At 33.7% G+C, this 20,496-nt stretch overlaps 1 protein-coding gene across 1 annotated transcript in view; it reads right to left on the bottom strand.

Moving 5' to 3' along the window:
• The window catches only part of ADGRB3 (adhesion G protein-coupled receptor B3), a 907,908-nt gene that overhangs the window by 69,391 nt on the left and 818,021 nt on the right, over positions 1 to 20,496 (bottom strand). The window contains exons 19-22 of the mRNA XM_044676017.1: positions 16,748 to 16,898; positions 13,577 to 13,646; positions 7,908 to 7,974; positions 4,771 to 4,856 (exon numbers count right to left, since the gene is read on the bottom strand). Of these exons, the coding sequence (XP_044531952.1) occupies positions 4,771 to 4,856; positions 7,908 to 7,974; positions 13,577 to 13,646; positions 16,748 to 16,898 (374 nt within the window). The remainder of the gene's footprint in view (positions 1 to 4,770; positions 4,857 to 7,907; positions 7,975 to 13,576; positions 13,647 to 16,747; positions 16,899 to 20,496) is intronic.

Below are 20,496 nucleotides of genomic sequence, written 5' to 3'. Positions count from 1 at the left end.
ACCTTGACAGAGTCTAATGTGTTTTTTGAAGTAATGGTTCAGACAATCACAGGTGGACTTAGACTTTTATGTTTGTTTCGGGTTTTTAAAGAAACAAAATATTCCTATTCAAAATCTATTTCCAGACTAAGTTTTTGAAATGGTACTTTATCTTTCTATTGTCTCACAGGTAAACTGTCTCTTTGTAGTTGAAAGCACACTAATCTTTCCCCCTTTATGAAGCTAATTTGTTTATAGATTTTCAAAGTATGTCCATTTACCAAGGTTTACTAATTTTCACTTTAATAGCATGGCATAAGTTTCTTAGTTTGCCCCCCCAAAAGGATAATTTAATTGAAATCTCATTTTGTCTTAGACCAATAATCCAAGAGTATTTTTTGATAGTGCTTTCTTGTTTCATTGGCATCTCTAAAAAGAAATACTGAAAAGGACAACGAAGACTTTCTAGTCCATTTATTTTTACATTAAAAGAAACTTTTTAGGTTTACCTTAATATTTTTCTAGAAATAAAGTTTGTGAAAGGACTTAAAGAGATTGGTTTTCTAGACACATGAGCTATTTTAAGTATTTATGAAACACAATGTACATAAAAGAATATAAAAATGTAATTATTGACTAGTCCAGTGATGGGCAATCCACGGCCTACGGGCCAGATGTGGCCCCCTGAAATGTTCTATACATCTGACATTATTCCTAATCTGACAAATACAAAGAGTAGGATACAATACAATGAAACTTCAAAAGAGTTGCCTTAGAAACAGACTGACAGATGAGCATTTCCTTTCCTTTGGCCCCCTCTTTAAAAAGTTTGCCCATCACTGGACTAGACAATATAGTAGGACAGAGAACCCTGGATTTGGGGTTATTTATTCCCTGTGGGATCTTGTACAAATCATTTAGCCTCTTTGAATCAGAGAATCTTTCTGGATTCCTGGTCTGTAAATAAAGAGGCTGGGCTAGATGATCTCTAAGATCCCCTAATGGTCCAAATCTATGACTTTACATTTGTCAGATCAAGGATGATCCTAAGCAATGGTCTTTAGTACAAAATTGCCTGTGATGCCTATAGCATCTAATTTAAACCCTGATGAATGAGTGAAATGGAGAAGAAAGAAGTTTAATGATGGAGGTACTCTTCTTACAGCTTATATAAATCCTGCCAACTACTAAATATTTGCAATTATAGTCCATTAAAAATGAGATTATTTTTGTCCTGGTATAATTGGCTCAAAGCTTTTAAGGTTGGTGGCCTTGGGAATGGGAAAAGGAAGGGTTAAGTTTCAGAGGACCTATGTTCACAACTTATTACTACTGCCTGGGAATCTTTGGGAAAGTCACATCCTCTCTGGCCCACTTTTGTCTATAAAAAGTAAGGGTTTAGACTAGATGTCCTTAAAGTCTTTGCTGGTTTCAAATCTATAATCCAAAGTACTGTTAATTTTGCATCTGGAAAAACAACATGTCTTATAGAACTCCTTAAAAGTACAAAAGAAAAAAACATAAATTAAGTGACTGAGAAGTGCTGTAAAATATGAGCATAATAAGGGTTTTCCACTTCAATAGCAAATACCTGTTTTGTGATATGCTACTTTAGAAATTTCTTATTTTGCAAAATGAAAGATCTGACTAGAGATGAAGACTTGAATTTCCCAAAGTTTAAGACTTGCTCAGTCCTTAAGTAGCAGCTATTCTCCAGGAAGCCAATGGAAGAAGAGGAATTTTTGTCAATCTCTTGCCCTTCCTATAAAATTGGAACCTAATTTTTTCAACCTTCTGCATCAATTACCCCTTTCCAACTGTTATATTCTACTGTCTGTAGGCCCCAGTGCTTTTCCTATCAATCATTTTCAAAAACAAAAATGATGTAATTGTTCTTTCAAAATGCCATTCCAGCTGCAACAAAGCTTTGCTTTCCAGAAATGAAACTTCTTCCTTCTGGAAAAATTTCAACAGATTTATTATATTTCTTACTCTTTTGGCCATAGATTAGTCTAACAATGAAAACAACAACAATAACAACTAACCTTAATTTAACACATTTTAAGACTTGCAAACTATATTAGATTGTTAATTTATATCTTCACAATAACTCTGAGTCACCTGTTTTTATTATTCCCAGTTAATAGAAGAATAATTGTCTTGCCTGGGGTCACATGGTTAATATGATATTTGAAGGATGATTTGAACTCATGTCTGTCTGATTCCAAACCTAGTACTCTCACCACTATATAGGCTAGCCTATTTCTTTTCCTTTAGGCATCTAAGATAAAAATACTTTAAGAAAGCTTCCATAAAAAAAGGAAAAGGAAATATGAATAAAATTGTCTTTTTCATATTTGGAAGTATACCTGTGATTCTATTTTTGTCATTATATTGTCCTCGTTAACATTTTAAGGAAATTATTGTGACATTTTATTTAGATATTGACATTTACAGAAATTCTCTTATTCTACTCTGCCATATATTTGGTTATTTTGTAAGAATGGTAGATATTTTATAGCCATTTCATTTTGTATTCAATGACAGAGGTTGTGGGTTTAAAGAAGAAGGAAAATGGAAAGGGAGAAACTTCTATTAAAAATACGTTTTCCTTACAGGGACAATACTTTCTGTAAACAGCATTATTCATTGATTAAATCCCAGTGAATCACATTTTAAACATTTATTTTATAGACTAGTTACCTTTCTATATGCAAGAATATAAAACTTATTTAAAACTGAATTATAAGGTTTGGCCGACTATTTGGTCCAAATCCATCTCTAGCATGTAGACTTGAAATCTTTGCCACTTATTTATGATACAATTTAATACCTTATTTTCCTGACAATTTTGAATGGGTGACATCTCATTTTTCCTCTCGTTATACTTAGTACAGATTATGACTAGAAAAACCAACTTAAAAGAAAGCCTTTAACTCCTGATATATGTGTAATGATTAAAGATAGAATAGAGGTACACTGCTAAGGTAAAGAAGACATAGTTAGTCTTTTTTGTTCTTATTTAGTTTCCTCTGCTTCATAAATCAAGTTTTCACCTTTTGTTGAAGGCATCAGTGTTCATCAGTGTATAAGAAATGAGTTTGAATTTCTACAAGTATTTTCGAATTTCATACATCTGCAAGTTAAAATTGATCCCAAGGCACTCAGCAAACATCTATTAATGCTAATGAATCATTATCTTTTCACACCAGAAGGGTAGATAGAATTCATTAATTTGATAATAGTTTTTTCCTGATAGAATTTTCACTTAAAAAGTATATATTTCTAAAATGATATAGAACATATGTAAATATATAACGCATATATATATATGTATATATATTTACAAATGTTGTTTCCATGTGCTTTTGGGTATTTTGATTTGTTTATTTTTGGATTCAAACTGAAGTCCCATTAGTGTGGGGAACTGTGGAAATGAAAATTCATCTTTCCAAGATTTACGTGGGTCATCAAGAGAAGTGGGGTTTGTGTGTGTGTGTGTGTGTGTGTGTGTGTGTGTGTGTGTGTACTCAGTCTTTTTTTTTGAGGTGTGAATAATGTATGAACACTAACTGGAAGGTAACATTCACTCAGCTCTCTAGGCTAATATTTTTTGTTTTCCTGAAATGGAACTGCAGCTATGACATGAATGATCTCAAATTTACATGTTAAAAGAAATTAGATAGTACTACACTAGCGAAATGTGTAGACATTCCATGTAACCTATTTTGTCATGAAAATCATCACAGAGATAATACCGCTTTGCAGGAATTTCAAAATTTTTTATCACTAGGTGATAAAATACTACGAATGTTAAATAGCCCTGGATAGCTAATCAGATATAGCTTGTAGGTTATGAAAGAAAAGAGAACAATTGCAGGGTAACTTCTGAATTGCACTGCAATTACTTTCTAATGGAGAGAGTAGGTGAAAATGAAAGGTATAAAATATATGTATAGATACAAAGGGGAAACTAGAATGAAAGTTAATGTTTCATTCACATTTCTACTAGCTTACATGGAGTGACAATGTAACCCTGCAAATCTGACATCAATCTGCATATGAAATGTCTTCATTAAATCATTAGGTATGGTGGTGATACAATAACAGTGAAATTAATTCAGAGAGATGCTTTTATCAATTTTATAAGCAGATGAAATGTGAATGTGAATGTGAAAACTCTGAATAGCTCATTTTGGCAGGATATAGTCACGAGTATTGCAAAGAAGACAAATCTGGGGCCAAGAATGTTGTTTGACAAGCTATCATTTTATGTGAGCAAATAGATTTTAACATAAAATCAACAATAAATATATAAATATAAAGCAGAAGGTAAATCTCTGAAGGAAACACAGAAGTTCTTTTGGCCACTTGGCAGTAATTTCATTCTATAAACCAAAAGTTGTTTTTACTTGCCTTTCTGCTATTCTTTTTTTCCTTCTCTAACAGGATCAAGGGCATTTGAGGAATAACTTTCTATCTCATCGAAGGACAATTATATCAAAGATAAACCTTATGTGTTAATGCTTTTAGAGGTCAAGGTCAAAATCAGCATCTTTTTAAAAATTAACTTAATACCTTAATTTGTGTTTTATTATGATTGGGTATTTTTGGTCACATTCCCTGAGGACAGTACAGCTGCAACTTTTGGAATGGATGAAATCTACCAAACACATCAGTACATGGAGAACAAAATTCCAAGCACAGTCAAATGCATTTGATGTGTATCTGGAACTGAAAAGATGAGATTCACTGGTAAAGAATCTTCATAATCTACCAATTGCAGCTTACCCGGCTCTGTGTTTGAGCTTTTTATCTAGGATCCCATCTCTGGAAACAAGTTTATTAAATACCAAAATGCCAATCACCATGTTGACCTGTCAAACAGAAACAACAGTTGACCTTTCAGTGCTACTGAAAAGAATCTAGTAACATCTATTATTCTTGAAAACAATCTCTAATCAATTCAACATTCACAAATAGAGCAACATGGCTTAGCATATTCCTAATAATAATAAAAACACTAATAATAATACTGCTTGAAACACTTTCCAGATAGGTACACAATGCAACACACAGTGATTTTAATACTGGGCTGTTAGTTTAATAAATTTTAGATATTCTCAGCTTTTATCTTTTGTAATAAACATACAATTTAGTTTTTATCACTTTCCTTTTACTATCTTATAATGGTAGTCTGATATTCTCTTCCCTTCCCTTTCCTTTATCCTCAGATGATCCTACAACCAGAAAGTCAAGTTGGTTATAGGAGCCCCATTCTTATCTTACCAATTATTTTATTTTTTTATTTTTTTTAAACCCTTAACTTCTGTGTATTGGTTCCTTGGTGGAAGAGTGGTAAGGGTGGGCAATGGGGGTCAAGTGACTTGCCCAGGGTCACACAGCTGGGAAGTGTCTGAGGCCGGATTTGAACCTAGGACCTCCAGTCTATAGGCCTGGCTCTCAATCCACTGAGCTACCCAGCTGTCCCCTCTTACCTATACTTTTAATAATCTGGCCATATTCTAGGGCAGCATTGGCAAAGGTTTTCAAGTTTGTGTGCCCAAACTGAAACTTCAAGCTGCCTGTGAGTCCCCCATATTACCCTAGAGAGTGGAGGGAAGAAGCGCTCACTTAGGTTGGCTGAACAAAGGGATAGGACATGCAAAAAATGTTCTCGGGCACTGGGAAGGGGGGAATGGAGCAGCACCCACCACCCGTGTCAGCTTGGCATATGTGCCAATACTTTGCCAACACTTTTCTAAGGGATTGGGGATAAGAGGCAGTGATATGTATTTTGCTAGACCTATGTCATTGTTCCAGGCTTTGAGGGTCAGAAAGTTAAAGATCTTCAGAGAATAGGAAAAATCTATATGATTAAGTACCCTTCAAAGGATGACATTTTGTGGTACAAGGCAGGCCCTATCAACTCTAAGGACAGACCTTCAATAGATCACTGGGATCTACTCAAATAATGCTATCCACACATCATACACTATGCTCTATTAAACATTCTTCAATATTTCCTTTTACTATTCCTCTTACTTTCAAAAATCTTTTAGCTATTTCAGCTGGGATATGATCATACTCAATTTTCTTTCTCCATTAAAAATGTAAATAGCAGAATGAAATGCCTCTTATTTTAACTGTTTATAAGAGCTTCTTCGAAGTGGGTCAAAAAAGTTCCTAAGAAAACAACTACATAAGAGGGAATTGAATAAAGTCAGCTTATTTAAAGGACTTTTTTACCAAATGTAAAAACATTTTTTGATCCTTTTTCTCTCCTTTGGCTTCCCTGCCTAAGATATTATTTCTGTACAGGGCAACAGAATTAACTGTCCCAGATAAATACAAACCACATTTTGGAATTTCAAGAGACTATTTTTTCCCCTTTTTGGTTTATAAAATGATTTTCATATTTTAACACAAAGTACTTAAACCTGGGAATTCACTCAAACCATGTGCATTTTATAGTTGCACTCTGTTTAACTGATGCTATAAAGAATATCCATACCACTTTTAGTGGGCACAAATCCCTTTCCTCATAAAAAATTGCCAACTGCCAAGTTACCATTTAATCAAGGAAAGAGTTATTTGTCATCTGACTTCTTATTACTGAAACTAGGAGAAATATTGTATGTCATAGATTCTATTATAATAGTAGCATGCGGAAGGGAATTGATCATTACCTTGAAGACTAAAATAGCAGTGTTTCTATCACACATAACAATTTTCTTTATTTTAGGGTTAGAGAAACATTAACATAGTGGCTTAGGGAAATGATCCTATCCACTGAATCAAGATTCAACTCAGCAGATAAAAAGCGTGTCTAATAGTTGCTATTTTCTTAGGTCCTTATCTAACCCTGTGCCAGATTTTATTTCTCTTATAAATCATGTGTAGCTTTAGTTCTTTGCAATGCTGAAACATTTAAAGGCAGAAAAGACCAAACCTTAGATGTAGGGAAGTCATACATTTAGAGTGCTGAGGAAACTGTACCATTTGCTTCCAATTTAGTGCATGAATCATTTAAGAAACTGAGGAACAATTTTCCAATTAGAAAGATAATTGCACAGAGATGAGGATCTCTGGATTTAATTCAGACTACCTCCCTCCTTTGCTCACTTTCCAGATTTATTGAGGGAAAAGAGATTTGGAACCAATAAAATGAGATGTCCTCATTAAGAGAGACAAAGGCAAATTAGTAGTAGAATTAATGTTCATTTTTGGGGATGCTCTACATTTAGAACTCTGAAGAAATTGCTTCTAGGTTTCACAAAGGGAAAAATAATACAATTTTGCATTTCATAGGGGTTTCTTATGACTATGCTTTTGTCATTCTTGAGAAATGGGACCTTTATTTCTGACAGAATGCATGCAGAAAAGTATAGACTTACAGGGCAAAGGTCCTTACAAAAAACAAATGCAAAGTGTAAATTGTGTGTTAAAGAGCAAAGATTTATAAATGAATCACAGGCTTCCAACACAACTGTAATTGTATAGTATAAATGAAAGTCCACTTTTCCCCCTTTTACTTGCAACTCAAGCTAAGATTGCAGAGTAGTGATTTACTTCCTATAGAGCAGTGGTTCCCAAACATTTTGGCCTACTACCCCCTTTCCAGAAAAAAATATTACTTAGCGCCCCCTGGAAATTATGAAACTATTTGTTGAACTCAGAATAGAATGTAATACAAAAAAAGTGTGGCTAACACCGCCTCACTGGATTGCTAAAGCACCCACCAGGGGGCAGTAGCACCCACTTTGGGAATCACTGGGAGCATGATGAAGTCAAATAAAATCAACATAACAGTACTTCAGATGCTAAGCTATACAAAAGGTACTGTGACTACTGAAATAGTCAATTTAATTGCTATAAAATAGCCTTTCTTTGCTCAGAGAAGAAAATAAGATGATTTTGATGTTTACCAGGACAACGGCAGCAGCAGGTCCAACAAAAGCATAGAGTAGCCCTCCTTCAAGAGATAGCCAGCAGCTGGAAAGAATATTAGATAAGAACTAACAAAAATTAGTAATGAGTATTAAACCATTGAAATGTGATACAAATAATTTGGCTTACCAATTTCTCTTTGGCACTCTAGAACATTGGAAAAGCATATAAAAATTACACATGAAGGGGAAAAGTCTAAAATTATAGCATTCCATGTACTGAACAGGTCTCACTGAAAAGGAATTTTCATAAAAAATACCTTCTTTTCAGGTACTTAAAACTTTTAGGAAAAATAACCATTGCAGTGAGATTTCCTATGTTTATTTTCAGCCCTGAAGTGAAAATTTAAAGTTGATTTAAAAATGCTAGTGGCCATCCATTATCCAAATTTTTCAACTGCATGTTTAAGCAGAGATAGCTAGTCTTAAAAGTTTCAGACATGCCATTTACCTGGTCTTCCTGCAGGCCTTCAGTATATTAGAAGAAATTTATTTAAAAGCAACAGTTGCAAAGAGATGCATATTCTACATTTTGCATACATTACTTGCCTCTATATCTTTGCAGCATTCTAAGAAAATTCACCAAATTTTAGATTTTGAATGAAAATAAATGCAGCTGTGTTTATTTTAATTTTGGCATTTAGAAAGAGATATAAATTTACATTGACAGCACCATGAGAAAACATATGGAGAGAGACATATTTATTCTTGCATTACCTAGAAAAATGGAAATGGCATGTAGCTTGCCACAGGTCTTGTCTGTCTTACTAGTCATTGGTTCAATGTGTAATTTAGAATAGGCAGGAGGAGGCTACCTGAGGGAAACTTTTCATCCTAATGAGAGCAAGTCATCATCCCTACTTCTAAAGGCACATGTTTTTATTCTTAGGGATCAATAGTTTATTTCTAAAAGTTCTTCCAGTATGCAACCCTTCCATATTCCGTGCCTTTATCATGCATTCAGAGGTACCAGAATAATTATTTCATTTGTCATCTCATATTGTTGTATTCATGATAAACATTTGCCAAAACAAAAAACAAACATGAAACTGCCTGGAAGGTAATAGCAACTGATGTCCTGTTATCTATTTTAGAACATGAGGATGTAAAGAAAGGCATATGAGGAAAAAAGGAAAAAAACCCTTCCAAATTAAAACAATATATTTTAATACAGATGCTTTCAATGAGGATGTGAGTATGAGAGAGTTTGGCAAAATATGTTAGGAAACTTGGTTCATGTTTAAGAATTGAGAGAAACTTGTGGATTATACATCAGCCCGCAGGCCAAATCTAGTCCAGTGCCTCATTTCGTCAATGAGTCAAAAGCTAAGTCAACAAGCTAAGAATGGCTTTTATTTTTTTTTAAGAATATAAAAACTACTCTTACATCATTGAGTAGTCTTCTGACCCCTGCTATAGTGCATAGGTAGTGTCTTCAAGAAGAGAGTTTAGAGGCACTGAACGTAGTAAATACTATGCACGTCAAAAAGGAAAAAAAAAGAAAGAGTAAAAGAAAATAGTTATATTTTAAAGGAATGACAATTATTCATGTGAAAATAATTTGTGAATTAGTCTTTTGTATGTGGCCAATTTACAAGCTAATTAGAACAAATATCAAATGAGAAAGATTAAATAAAAATGAAAGCTATTGACTTAAAAATGTGAAATGGATGAAAGAACATTGAAACTATCACTATAATATATGGAAATTTAAGTAGCTTAAATCAATCATCATTTCAAGGAGATCTAAAACAGTCTAAAAACTGCCTAAACTAGTGCCAAGAAATATGGCAGCTGTTGGAAATACCAGTTTAGAAAATAAATTCCTGTGAAAAATGTTACAGAAAAGGATGGTAGAACATTATAAGCAGTTTCATCTTACAAAAGAGTAAGAAGAAGTTTATAAAGAACAGGTTTGCAGAAATATCAGAGAAAGAACTGGCTCAAATTTAGGACATTTAAAGTGAAACTGGGAGGACAAAGAAAAGATAAAAAATTAGAAAAGACCTCTACCACACATTTCCTAGAAAGATGTAATAACAGAAATAAGTTTGTTCAACAATTCTATTACTATTAGGTAAGTCCTAAAATAAGAAGAGAGAGATGTTTTTCACTCTTAGATGAGATTCTAGAACCGAGACAATCAAAATTGGGTTTCTACATATTTTGAGTGAGTTTCTCAAGATTATCCTGTTTGTAGATGACATTGTGCCATTCATGAGACCTAAAAAAATACCGAATCTTTTAAAAAAGGTTTATTTTTAAAAGTCTCACTTCATTATCCACATAGGAAAAAGCACATGGATGAAGAATACTATGCTCAAGACCAGAGGTGTCCAATGTGTAGTCCACAACAACCAGATTAAAATGCAATTCGGAAATATTTTTTAAAAAAATAAATAAAAATACAATAAAATTCAGATAACATCATATTTTAAAATATATCAATATTCTGCTTGTAGGGATGCTTCTGTTCAGATTAGTGGTCCATTTATTTTGGAGTTTGACACCACTGCTCTAGTCTTGTTTATGGAGTTGGATGGATATCCATAGAGCTGTTTATCCAGCTTGGCTAGGAATTGTAGATAGATAGATAATGTCTCAGGTCCAGGATTGAACAAGAAGAAAAGAGTAGAAAGAGTAATCATGCAATGCTTTTAAGGGCCCTCAGATGCTCCTAGCAACAAAAACCTATCTTCTTAATATCAATAATCTTCCAGTGAGGTCTTAAGGAGGAGAGACTGCTAACTGGTGAAATGGATAGAACACTGGGCCTGGAGTCAGGAAGAAAAATTTTTCTATTTGGCCTCGTACATTTACTAGCTGTGTGTCCCTAGACGAGTCAATTAGCTTCTGTTTAGGTCAGTTTTTTCCTACCATAAAATAAGGATAATAACACCTTTATCACAGGGTTGTTGTGAGAACGAATGAGATACTATTTTTAAATCACTTAATACAGTGCCTGGCACATAGAAGGTACTATATAAATGATAATTCCCTTCATCTTTTCTTCCTCTTTCTAAGAATTAAAATTATTTGTGTTACAAAGGGCAACAGAGAAGCACTTGGGAGTTAATAAGAGTCAATACATCACCAATAAAGAATTATACAGAAGAAGCAGTGAAAAGGGTATCATCAATGAGATGTTAAGATTGGATTGCTGTTGAGATAGATAGCCTATCCATAGGCTTAGCAGAATACATGTCATGCCAAGAGTCTTAGAGAAAAGGTCCCAGAATATTGAGTAGATGTCCCATCCCACCCCAATGAAGTTTCTATTTGAAACTATATCTAAAAGTCACCTGGGATTAGAAGTCATGAATGAATTATAGCCTATACCTCCACAGAGATTACTCACACTATTGAAATCACAGATGCATTGAAGAAATAATTTTTTCATCCTAATTTGTAACATTCTTGAGGACAGATGTTAGATATTCTTCTAAGCCTGGAAGCCTATGAATATCCAAGTACCCTGGATCTTCCTCACACCCTAGATGCTTAATATCTGAATGAATTTTTTTAATGATAATAATAAAACCGTAGTAACTACTAAAAGAGCTTATTATAGACTTGTCTTGAGGAACATGTTGCAAGCAACGTGTTGCAAGCACTTAGCTTACGCAGCACATAAAATAAGAAAATGGGACTCTAATGGTATGCTCTATTCAGCTCATTAAGAGTGGTCTAGGGCTGCCAAATCATACCGCCACACATATTGACACTTCCTTTGAATGTGCTAGAAAGATTTAATATTCTTGATTCTTCACCTTAAGACTGCTTTCAATTAAACAATGGAATTTTGCATTTTAAAACTTGCCTTCCATCAATTGCATTTCTCATTCTTCTCTCTCCTCTTTCTATTTCCTTGTAATTGGAGAGGAATCAAAAGAATATATGTAGATGAATTATATTCATTATATAAAATTGTCAAGTATGAATCATAGAATAAAATTCCATCATCTTATGATCCATATCATTGATCTGAGCATAGAATGGAATGAGACAATAGGATGAGTCCTTCTGGGTTGTAGAAAGGTTATTTTAACAATGAGCCTCATCATCTATTTTTCCCTTTAATATTACTTCAGTGATCTTCATTAGTAGAATGTCAGATTTTTATAGAGCCCAGAAGTTTCATCCCAGTGTCTAATATTTTGGACAACAAAAATTTAATTATAACGTGGTAAATATCCATTATTAAACCATTTGCCTTAGCAATCTTTGGAGGGAATTTGGGAATCTGTGTTGGCTTCAGCTCTTTCAAGGAGATTGATGGAAGCACTGAACAGTTAGGATCATGGGGCATTGTAGCTGTTCAGCTATTTTGCTATACTTTTAACGATCCAAATAACATGAATTTCTTATTCATGGTTCCCTTCTAAAATATTGGTTCACTGAGGAGAGAGTGAGGTTGGAGACTATAGCTGTTTATTTGGCAAATTATGAAGTAGAAGTCATAGGGAATGTAGGGCTTGTTATAAACCAGTTCACTCTATTCAGAGGCCCCTAGATTAACTATATTTTCCATTTATCCACCCCTAACCTCCTGCCAAACTCTCAAGAAGCAACAGCTGCTTCTTTCTTTCTATGTTCTGACTATCACTGTCTTCCATGCCCCTGTATACCATGATCTGATCATCTCTATTGAACTTTCCTGCCCCGTACTTGTTGTGCTCTGAATATTTCCATGCTCCTTATACATCCCAATCATGCCCCCTAAAAATCCTGTTCTCCAGCCCTGTTTTTTTAGTACTGGACGAAAGTATGCTATTCTGTTCCCTCAAATGCCCTCTCCTTCAAATCATCTTACTCAAGGAGGTGAATAAATCCCTCGGGGCTAGCCTTTTCTTGTTGCCAAAGCTTCCTTCAGCAAAATCACTCTCTTCTGTTAGGGAGGATTTTAGATTTGGTCGCAGAGAAGTCTTGAAGCATCTTGCTCTCCTCTTTCATTCCCTCTTCTTTCCTAGACCCCCACCTTGGATGTATACACACAGGCACCCACTCTCATACACAAATTAAAACATAGATCAAGAAACATTTAATCATTTAAAAACTTTTAAATATGGATCATCTAATAAACAGTGCTACTACTTATGTGCAAGCTCCCTGAGCCAAATCAAATGAGTTGAACCCTATATTACTATTTTATATGGTTTCAACAGTTTGGCTGACTTGACAAACGTGACAATATAGATCTGATGACAATATCCATGTGGGGTCTTCATGGTGACACTGCATATTATGTGTCAGATTGACATTTGATGTCAAAGTGTATTAACAATTATTCAGTTGAAAACATTCATTGACATTAGTTATCATAACTACAAAGAAAGCACTGTGCCCCTCACGCTTTCAACATCTTAATGGCAAAATATCATACATAAAAATAGAATAGATAGCCACAGTAGTAATATTATAGAATGATCTTGGCAAACATGGGTTCCACAAAGCCCTCCATCTATAATTCTATAGCCTTTTTGCACCTAATATCCTCTCCTTAATCCTACATTAATGCAATTTCTGCAAAAAAATTGTTGACTCCTTGAAGAAAATGTTGTCATTAGCAGTGGGAAACTAGCACTGATGAGGCACATTTCATAATTAATTTAATTCTAAACATGATTTATCATTGTGGATGGACTTACTAGTGATCAGTTCCATATCCTTTCGTCCTGGTGAAGCCTACTGAAATGGCCACTACTAATGCTGGTAAACCTGCAAGGAAAGCAAAGACCAAAGTTTGTTTCATTTCTATATAAACCATTTGCCTGAGCAACATGGAATGAAGTGAATATAGAAGAATAGCATGTGGATGAATATTTTTGCAAAACATGATTCCAGAAGGAAACATGTTTTCTTTCAAGTATGAGAATATTCAAGTGACAACCAGGTTTTCAACCCAGAACATTGCTCTGATGTTGCTAGGTAACTACCATATTTGACATTGGTGTTTACGGTGAACTAATAATAGTTTTGATGTTTCTTTCTAGCTTTCCCCCCTCTACTTTCTTTTTCAAAGGAGAGTAGGTTTGCCCTGATTTACAGAAGATTTACAGATTCAAAGCCAGAAGGCAAAACACAGATGGATGATGAAATATAAGAGCAGGGACATATTTATTCAATCACATACTAAGGAAAATGTGCTAATTTTCAGTCCATATCATCCACTTTCTACTATGTGAATATAGGAACATAGATTTCTCCACTTTTTCAGTTATGGTTCATTTAACTTCATACTCTCTTACCAAAAGAGAAATAGGGGGAAGAGTATAGGTTTCTGTTCTCTGATGTCAATATTTAAGGTTAATTACAAGGCAACTTCTCTTAGCAGACATTTGTACTCTATCACTCATACAGCTGTCCAAAATTCTTGAAATCCATTGAAAGATATCTGTACTGCCTCTGGGTAATGATCCTCCGTATGAAGTGATCATTTCATGAGTCTTAAACTTACCTCATTCAGGTTTCAAAGAGGGGCCCCTTTTCTCCTTGAATGTCAGGATTTGGTAGATAAATCTAGGTTTATGTTAGTCATATGATTAATGATTTTATAGATTTTGTTCCTGTCTTTGGTCAAACTTTTTCTTTCCTAAATGAAGATTCTCAATTTGTTTTTACTGTTTCATAATGTGACTTTCTTGTCTTTCTCCTCAATCATTCTACTTGACTTTCTAGATTCCTCTAATTTCAATATATTATATTTGAATTCATTGTTCAACTTTTCTTAAGTGTTCTTGATCTTATAAAATAGTAGAATACTATTTTCTATTTTATATCCTTCTTTATAATTTCACAATATTTTTTGGCTTTTTTGGTCACAGTCACACTGGAATAATGACCATATTGAAAAATGAACAATGATTGTTTGGTTCTTTTCCAGAGAAGGATTATTAGTTCATAACTCCATTTCATACACATAATTTGGATATTAAATAATTACATAGATTACTTCACATTAGTCCACATCAAAAATCATCAGTCACTTTTTTATTGACATTATTCTTCAGAAGATAGATTCCCCATTGGAAAGGTTCCTCATTAATTAATTAATTCACTCATTTATTTATGCAACAAGCTTTAAGTTTTTACTTCATTTAGCTAGGGCCTGGAGACACAAAGACAAAAAAATGCAACAGTTTCTGCTCTCAGGACACTTACATACTACTAGTGTATCCTCAGAGGAAAATGGGAAATAATTCCCTGCTCCCTTTTCTAGGGCATGATTAATAGCTCATAACTTTATTTTATGCATATAATTTAGATATGTATTCATCACACTCATTACTTTACCCTTGCCTACAACAAAACTCATTTATCCCTATTTTTAAAAAATGCAAATAAATCTTCAAATAATCTTTTCCCACTGGATAGCCTCTTCATTCATCCATTAATTCATCCATTCAATAAGTATTAAGGATTTACTTTGTTCATTTCTGAAACAACTGAGGGTATGAAAAAGTGTAATAGTCCCTTCCATCAAAAAATATATATTTTACTAGTGGGGAAATAACATTTAAACAGATAAATCAATTGAAAACTTATACAGTGATTTTTTTGTGTGTGTGGAAAAGGAACAATGCAGAAGTATTCAGTGTTGCCTAAATTTGGAGTTTCATTATGTACTATAGATAATAAAGATATAAACTAAACTAAACTAAAAATAAATAAAACTAAGAAAATCTAAAATATATGGTTCTTCGAGAAAAGTGTTGTGTTCCCTATTTATGACATGACAGTCCATCTAACTCACTAATATTTTTAATAATCTTGACAGATTTTTTAACAGGCTAAATAAATACTTCTTTATGTTTTCATTTATCTACATAGATATATAACTACATGGTGAAATACAAAAAAAAATGCTAATAATGGTTTACATTTACAGAAAGCACTTTCCCTTGAATGTTGGCTTTATAAAGTGTCCATAATCCTACCCTTTATTGCAAACAACACCAAGTTGCTCAGTATGGAGTGGAATTCACTCTTAAAGAATTCCTTAATTTTCCTTTAGAGTATTCCCTACATATAAGTGTCATATGTGAATTTCCCAATCCTGTGTCACGGTGGCAAACTTTTATATATTTTAACCCTGTTTTCATTCTTGTGTGGCCTCAAAATACTTTAGTGGATGCCATTTGGTCCTGGTGATTATATTTACATTTGGTTTGTCAATTTAGTTTCAAGCATTGTCAACAAATTCATCCTATTTATTTTGTGGATAGAAAATTGAGTAAGAATCTCCCTCTTCGGTGGATTCTGAAGCAAAGAAAATTATTCCATCTGACATCCAACTCCTTTTCATTAGTGAGTTCTCCATGTGCCCCCCATCAACAAGGAATCCCATTGATTCTCTAGCTGGCTTCCTCCCTTTGATATAAAATTAGTTTTTGAATCACTTTTAAGATTTTTCTTACAGCTATCTTTTGGGTGCACCTAATTGGGATTTATACCTAACCTCTCATATTTAAAGGCCAAGGGTCTTGAAAAATTATAGATTTTTTTCATTTCTAGGGGAAATAAATTGGCAGAAGCAGTTTCCTTTTCTGCATATCTAAGTTTCAGGTCCTACAGCATGCACATGGGGAAGACTGTAATTGGCCACCTATGCAAGTAATTTGGAAACTTGTTCCTTATTTTCAATTCCCAAATGATGAAGAGACTTTCAAAAATACCTATTATTATGTATAGGATTTCTATCCTCAAATACCTCCAAAGATAAAAATCAATTAAAAAATGGGAATGATCCTATTTCAAAATCTGATCCTCTCAATTCAATTTAATGAAATATGGAAAGTGTACTTTTAAAATTTGCTTACCCCATCCAAGGCACAAGAAGCGCTTCCTTATGAGTCGAGTTCTAATTTTTCCTGTTACAGCCATGTATGACTGCCACGCTTCTGTCAGTACCCAACAGAATGAAGCTAGGAAGAAGAAGTGCAAAAATGCAGTAGTCGTGGTACAAATGCCCTGTAGGAAACAGAAAGACTTACATTGAATATCCAGGGAGAATTATTTCTTCTTCAAAGAACTAACTGGCTGATTATTATTCAATCAATTTATATCACTTCTCTACATCTTCTTTTCTCTTCTGATGGTGGCCCAACTTGGGCTTTTATCACCTGGACTATGGAAGAAGCCATTTGTTTGGTTTCCCACTTTCATGTCTCTTCTTCTCATTTCTGTCCATCTTCCCTTCAGATATCGAATTAATCTTGTAGAAGTTCAGGCCTGACCTGGTCATACTGCTATTCAAATCTCAGTGACAGAAGCCTTTCTCTATATCCATTTAAGGCTCTGACCTTTGTTTACCTCCTCTTTAATCTTCCCTCTATTGATCATCTTCAATTGAACCTGTCTTTTTTTGTATCCCAGCATTTACTACAGTGCCTTAGCACATAGTAGGTGGTTATTGAATAATTGTTGACCAAGTGTTTACCAAATGACTAATGTGTACTAGGTACTATGCTAAACTTTGGGAATACCGACAATGAATGAACCCCTTCTCTCAAAGAACTTACATTGTATCAGGTAAGAAAACATACACACATATCAGGATATACAAAATATATATTATTCAAGTTAATTTACAGGGTAGGTGGGAAAAGACTTGCAACTCAAACAGGCTTCGAGTAGGAGAAAAAGCAGTTGAAGTTGAGCTATGTCTTAGGCATGGAGAACAGGTGTTATAGAGGCACAAAGAAAGGAGATAGGTTATGAGTGAGAAGGTAAACAAGCCTTTATGAATCACCAACTATGTGTGAGGTACTGTGCTAAGTGCTTTACATAGTGGTTTTATCTCTTCTGAAAACATCAAGTTGATCAGCGGGACTAGAAATACTATGTCATAAATCTAGAAAGACAGGCTGAAGTCAGATTGTAAAAGGATTTAAATGTCAAATAGAAGAGTTTCTTTTTTTTTTTTTTAATTTAATGGGTAATCAGTAGACCTCTGAAGAATCTTCAGTGCTTCAGGATTAGACTTGTGTTTTATGAATATTACTTTGGCAGATATATCAAGGATAGATTGAAGGGAGGAGAGATTTGAGGCAAGAAGAACCATTATTGTAATATCCTAGATGAAAAGTGATAAGGTTTTGAACTAGCATGGTGGTCGCATGAGTGGAGAGATTGGGGCAGAAACTAAAGTTGTGGAAATAAAATTAACAACCTGGCAAGTGATTGAACTGATTAGACATGGAAACGGTGATAAGGGAATGTAAGGTTCATAACTTTATTTCTTTTACCTGAAAATACTACCACGCACTTATGAATGAATAAATTATTGTTCTTAGAAGGATTAGGGATCAATTTGTTTAAAAATACAGAATTGACATATGGCTACTAGCATCCTATATGTAAGTGATAGATATTATAATAGCATTTTATCAGAAAAGCTAATTTTGTTGCAAAGCACAACAATCTTAATTCCCAATTTTATGTTATTTTCTTCACAAAAAATTTGGTTACAAATCTCAATTGCAGGGTACAGATTAAATTTCCTACTTACTTTTTTCTTGCAACTATTACCATAAGAAGAACCTTATAGAATATATGGTGGAGTTCCTTCAGTTAAATATGTGACATTTTCAATGATTGATGTTTTAATGCATCACTTAAAAAAAGATACCTGATTCTAATAAAAAAATCTGAAAAATCCTCAGCTCAAAACTATTAGTCGATTCCTTCTTTGTTGTTTTATTTGCTAAAATGGTATTAGGCTCACATTAGTAAGTACAAGTATCTTTCAGAAGGAAACAATGAGCTAGGTTTACATTTCTTTGATATAAGTATCTTATTTAAGGCACAACCACAAAATATAAAATAAATTTGGCAAATAGCCTAGTTAAGAAGAAGAATCATGAGTGTTTTTAGGCACTTAATACATTGTTTCTGTGTTATTACATTTCAATGTGTCCTAATCAGATCATTTGGAAAAGCTAATGGAGTCACTGGCAATATGCAACTATGATTTCATGGCATCTTTTCTCATGTAATTTAATCACTCTGAATATACTGATTATTCCTTTACCCATAACCCACCTATAAAACAAGTCTGTACTTTAATTTTGGTAATAAGTCTAGACTGTTCATTAATGGTTCCATTTTAGGGAATGTAATTCCTGCTGGAAAAGAAACCTGAATAAATCAGGCCTAAGAATGGGATCAAGTTTTTGGTTTGTCATCTTGTTTTTTGCTTTCTCTAAAGAAGTTAAAAAAGCCTGAAGGTTGAAGGTTGAAGGTTGAGGCAATTAGAATATTAAAAGCCCACAATGGGAATGGACATCCAAAGCATGAATACCTTTAAAGAAATTACACTTCTATTGATGAGCGACTCAATAACATCTGAATGAGCTCATTCCAATGTTAGTGCACATTTCTCATATTAAGCCAAAATGAATCTTTTCATAACTCTATTCTAGGTCTTAGTTCCATGCTCTGCAACAAAAAAGGAAAACCTTCCCTTCTTTTTCCTCCAAAATTTAATCATCAAGTGCACTGATTATTTCTTAACATTTGGCTTACCTACATAATTGGTCTATATCTCAAATACACTCCCATTTTTCATTTAGTGACTTTTTTGTATCTAGTTGTTTGCATGTCATCTTCCTAGTTAGATTATGAACTATATTTTGGCTTTCTCTGTATCTTCAGGGCATCTTTAGGGCAGTGGCTGGTATATAACTTAAGTGTTTAATAAATGTTTATTAAGACTGACACATATCAACTTTATAAATACTTGAAGCATATTAAAGCATTTTGTAAATTTCCTGTTTAGTAAAACTATATGGAAATACATTAAGGATGAGAACCAAAACTTTGAACACATAAGAATTCTAGTCTTTAGAATTATTTTTACATTAAGCCATTTAAAAAATCATTGTTTCCTCTGACCCTGCAGGCCTTCTCTCCTTTCCTATTCCCTAACCTTATAGTTCTCTGACTCACTTTGCTTCATTGAAAATGGATTAAATATTTATTTCAAGGAAGATATTTCTTTGTTTACTTCCAGAACACACTGTAGGGCAGTGATTAGGCAAGAAACTGTGCAAAGGACTATTGCTTTAGAATGTTAATCTCTAAACCCTATTTTAATATATTATGACCTTTTCCTTGTTCAAAATGCCAATGTTACCTTAAATTGTCTTAGAGTGGGGAGATTTGTTGGAGGTCTTTGGGAACTAACTATGTCTGAACATCTCTTTTTAAGTTAGAATGCTCATATATAGAATAAATGTAAAATTAAACTAGACTGCTTCTGAAGTCTTGCCTAAAAGGCGGGGAAGAGTGTTAATAATTTTTCTTTGACAGAACTTCCTAGTCTTTTTATTCTTCTTTTAAACATTCCTATTTCTTATCACCAAACTCATTAGGTTGGTTCAAATTTCCTAACACTAAAAGGTTGCCCTGCTCTGAATAAATTCCATCTAAAATCTAGTGCAAGAACTAAATACAAAACTACAGGTATGGTCTGACCAGGGCAGAGTTTGTGTGAAAAGTGTTTCATAATTGTGTATATATATATATATATATATATATATATATATATATATATATATATATATAT

This window comes from Gracilinanus agilis, chromosome 4 (genome assembly GCF_016433145.1).
Source record: "Gracilinanus agilis isolate LMUSP501 chromosome 4, AgileGrace, whole genome shotgun sequence".
Taxonomy (NCBI): domain Eukaryota; kingdom Metazoa; phylum Chordata; class Mammalia; order Didelphimorphia; family Didelphidae; genus Gracilinanus; species Gracilinanus agilis.
The sequence above is the reverse complement of the archived record's forward strand: the minus strand, read 5'-3'. Positions and strand labels throughout refer to the sequence as shown.